At 51.5% G+C, this 2,769-nt stretch overlaps 1 protein-coding gene across 1 annotated transcript; it reads right to left on the bottom strand.

Moving 5' to 3' along the window:
• Positions 1-337: 337 nt before the first annotated feature.
• Positions 338-1,741, bottom strand: CUNH6orf15 (chromosome unknown C6orf15 homolog). The gene is made up of 2 exons (XM_070023509.1): positions 1,675-1,741; positions 338-1,251 (listed from the first exon to the last, which is right to left on the bottom strand). The coding sequence occupies exons 1-2, from the start codon at positions 1,739-1,741 to the stop codon at positions 338-340; spliced, it is 981 nt and encodes a 326-aa protein (XP_069879610.1).
• Between the last annotated feature and the right edge of the window lie 1,028 nt (positions 1,742-2,769).

Raw genomic sequence — 2,769 nt, 5'->3', positions numbered from 1 at the left:
CTGGAAGTGGCTAAGTGTCTCAAAGGTAGAGTAAAAAAGCTCAGGGACAGTGCTTAGGCCCTAAGTTCAAGCCTCACTACCAAGGGGAAATAAAAGACACTGAGAAGAAGCAAATTCAAGAACTGCTTATGGTTTATTGGTGATAAGTCAGGGGAACAAGGATGCAGCGAAATTGGGAGAGATGTGGGAAATGAGCCAACTGAACTCAATTCAGCTCACACGGAGAGGGACACGACTCCCTTCTATGACTACCAACCTTGGGTTTCTCCTTGCTGAGCTCTGATTCCACACTTTAAGAATCAGAAGAGCCAGAAGGACGAAGAACTTTGGGAGGGAATTAATTATTGACACCTGACTTCAGAGGACTAGTCCCCCAGCCGGTACCTGGGTATCTACCATTAGTCCCCCAACTTCCTCCCGGGTACCGATTAATACTCCCCCAGCTTCCTCCCGGGTACCGATTAATACTCCCCCAGCTTCCCCCCGGGTACCGATTAATACTCCCCCAGCTTCCCCCCGGGTACCGGTTAATACTCCCCCAGCTTCCTCCTGGATACCGGTTAATACTCCCCCAGCTTCCTCCTGGGTACCGGTTAATACTCCCCCAGCTAGTACCTGGGAAGGGATTATTAATACCCCAGGCTCCCGAAGGGTAAGGCATAGGCCTTGTTACCCATCCAGTCCCAGGACGACCTCCTCCCCAGGACACACTGGGATTCAGGGCCCCCAGGGGGAAAGCAGGCCTGTGGGTGAGGGACCAGGGTGGGCGCTGGGCTCCCAGCACATTGGGATGGGGCAGCCGCCGAGGCTGTGGGTCCTGGCGGTGTGAAGCTTCGGGTGATGGCTGTTCTGGGAATGCAGAGGATACTTCAGGTAAAGGACCACTGGCCAGAGGGACAGCATTCCCACTGGAAAAGTAAGACAGGCCTTCAGGCATCGCTGGCCCCAGGTAATTCTCAGCTTCAGCAGCCATCATTTGCCAAGGATACTCAGAGGCCCAGTAGTCCACAGCGGGCATCCCCCAAGATGGAGGCCACCTCTCCACCTCAGAACTTTCTGCAGGTTGAGGACCATCTGGTGGAAGGACATGGGGCTTCAGAGGAGCCTCCACCAAATCATCAGACCCAGGGTCTGTCTTGGGCTGAGGCTGTCCAGAGTTGGTGAAGAAAGGGTGTCCCAGAAGAGGCAAGTCGGTCCCCGAGGCTGGGGAAGCTTTCTCCTCCTTTGAACTGATGCTCCGGGCAAAGAAACCTGAGAGAAAGAGAAGAGAAGCCACCAGTGGGTGCAGATGCGCCATCTCCTCCCTTCCTGGATCTTTCCACAATGCCCGTTTTTTTTCTGCCAGTTCTGGGATTTGAATTCAGGTCCTGGGCACTGTCCCTGAGTTTCTTTTTTGCTCAAGGCTAGCACTCTACCACTTGAGCCACACGTGCCATTTGTGGCTTTTTCTGGTTATGAGGAATCGAACCCAGGGCTTTGTGCATGCTAGGCAAGCATTCTACCACTAAGCCACATTTCCAGCCCCAGTTGTTTTGGGGCCTCAAATTATACCCTGGCTCCATGAATGTATACTACCACCCCCACCACTACCCCGCCACTTTCCCCTTTCACTTAATTCTAGTTCCCAGAGAGCCCTGATGCCCTCCTGACCCTGAGCCAAGGATAGCCCCATACCTGGGAGATGCAGACAGACCAGGAGCAGGCCCAGAAGAGCCTCACTCCTTACCACCCAGCCCTGCATTCTGCTCAGCTCCAGAATCTCCCTCTGCCCCAAGACAGCTGCTTTATCCAGTGAGTGGGGTGGGGGACAGCAGAAACCGGTGGGGCCAGTGGTTGTGGTGACAATAGATCTCCACGGTCCACCCTCATTCTTGATTGGGTCTGTGGCAACAGGTGTCACTTGAATGTCTCAGAGGAAGATGGGCGTTTCCCTGTCTGGCTCCCTTCATGACCAGATGTCTTGGTCCACTGCTCACCATTGGTTGCCAGCCCTGCTCTTCCCTGGTCCTTATACCCAGCAAGCCCACAAGGACCTTCATCCTTGGGCTATCGGTATCTTCACCTGGTTCTTCAGTTCTCTCTTTGGGATCCAGATTATTCCCTCAACATCCCTTCCTTATGCATCTCCATATTTCCTTCATCTATACCCCAATCTGCAGGAGGTTTTTGGTGCAAAAGTGGCCCTGTCCGTTCCTACATGAAATCCTGTGTCTAGAGATATAGACCTGGTTCTCATCTCTCATCTTTATGAGACGATGCTGTATTAATGTGTGTGTGTGTGTGTGTGTGTGTGTGTGTGTGTACTAATACTGGATACTGGGGCTTGAACTCAGAGCCTAAGCACTGTCCCTGAGCTTTTTCACTCAAGAGTAGTACTCTACCACTTGAGCCATAGCTTCTGGCTGTGTGTGTGTGTGTGTGTGTGTGTGTGTGTGTGTGTGTGTGTGTGTGTGTGTGTGTGGTTAATTGGAGAGAAGAGTCTCATAGACTTTCTCCCTAGACTTGACTAAAAACTGCCATCCTCAGATCTCAGCCTTCTAAGTAGCTAAGATTTTAGGTATGAGCCACCTGCACACAGCTTTGTATTAATTTCTCATTGGTGCTATAGAAAGTTCCACAAACTTACTTGTTCAAAATAGAATTTTATTATGTTACAATTTGGGGGATCAAAGCCCCAAAACAAGTCTAGGTTAAAATCAAGGTATCGTGGAGGTTCTAGGGGTGATGTGACTTCCTCGCATTTTCCAGCCTCTCGGAGCCTCCTGTGGT

Source organism: Dipodomys merriami, unplaced genomic scaffold (assembly GCF_024711535.1).
Source record: "Dipodomys merriami isolate MVZ:Mamm:240054 unplaced genomic scaffold, mDipMer1.0.p SCAF_16, whole genome shotgun sequence".
In the NCBI taxonomy this organism is placed as follows: domain Eukaryota; kingdom Metazoa; phylum Chordata; class Mammalia; order Rodentia; family Heteromyidae; genus Dipodomys; species Dipodomys merriami.
This window is presented reverse-complemented; position numbering and strand designations above follow the sequence as displayed.

What these genes read in the sequence shown, in the direction of transcription:
- CUNH6orf15 (XM_070023509.1), bottom strand. Translation starts at nt 1,741, where the DNA reads ATGCAGGGCTGGGTGGTAAGGAGTGAGGCTCTTCTGGGCCTGCTCCTG. An exon ending in GGTCTGTCTGCATCTCCCAG is followed by an intron (nt 1,252 to 1,674) that starts GTATGGGGCTAT and finishes TCTTTCTCTCAG; the next exon opens with GTTTCTTTGCCCGGAGCATC.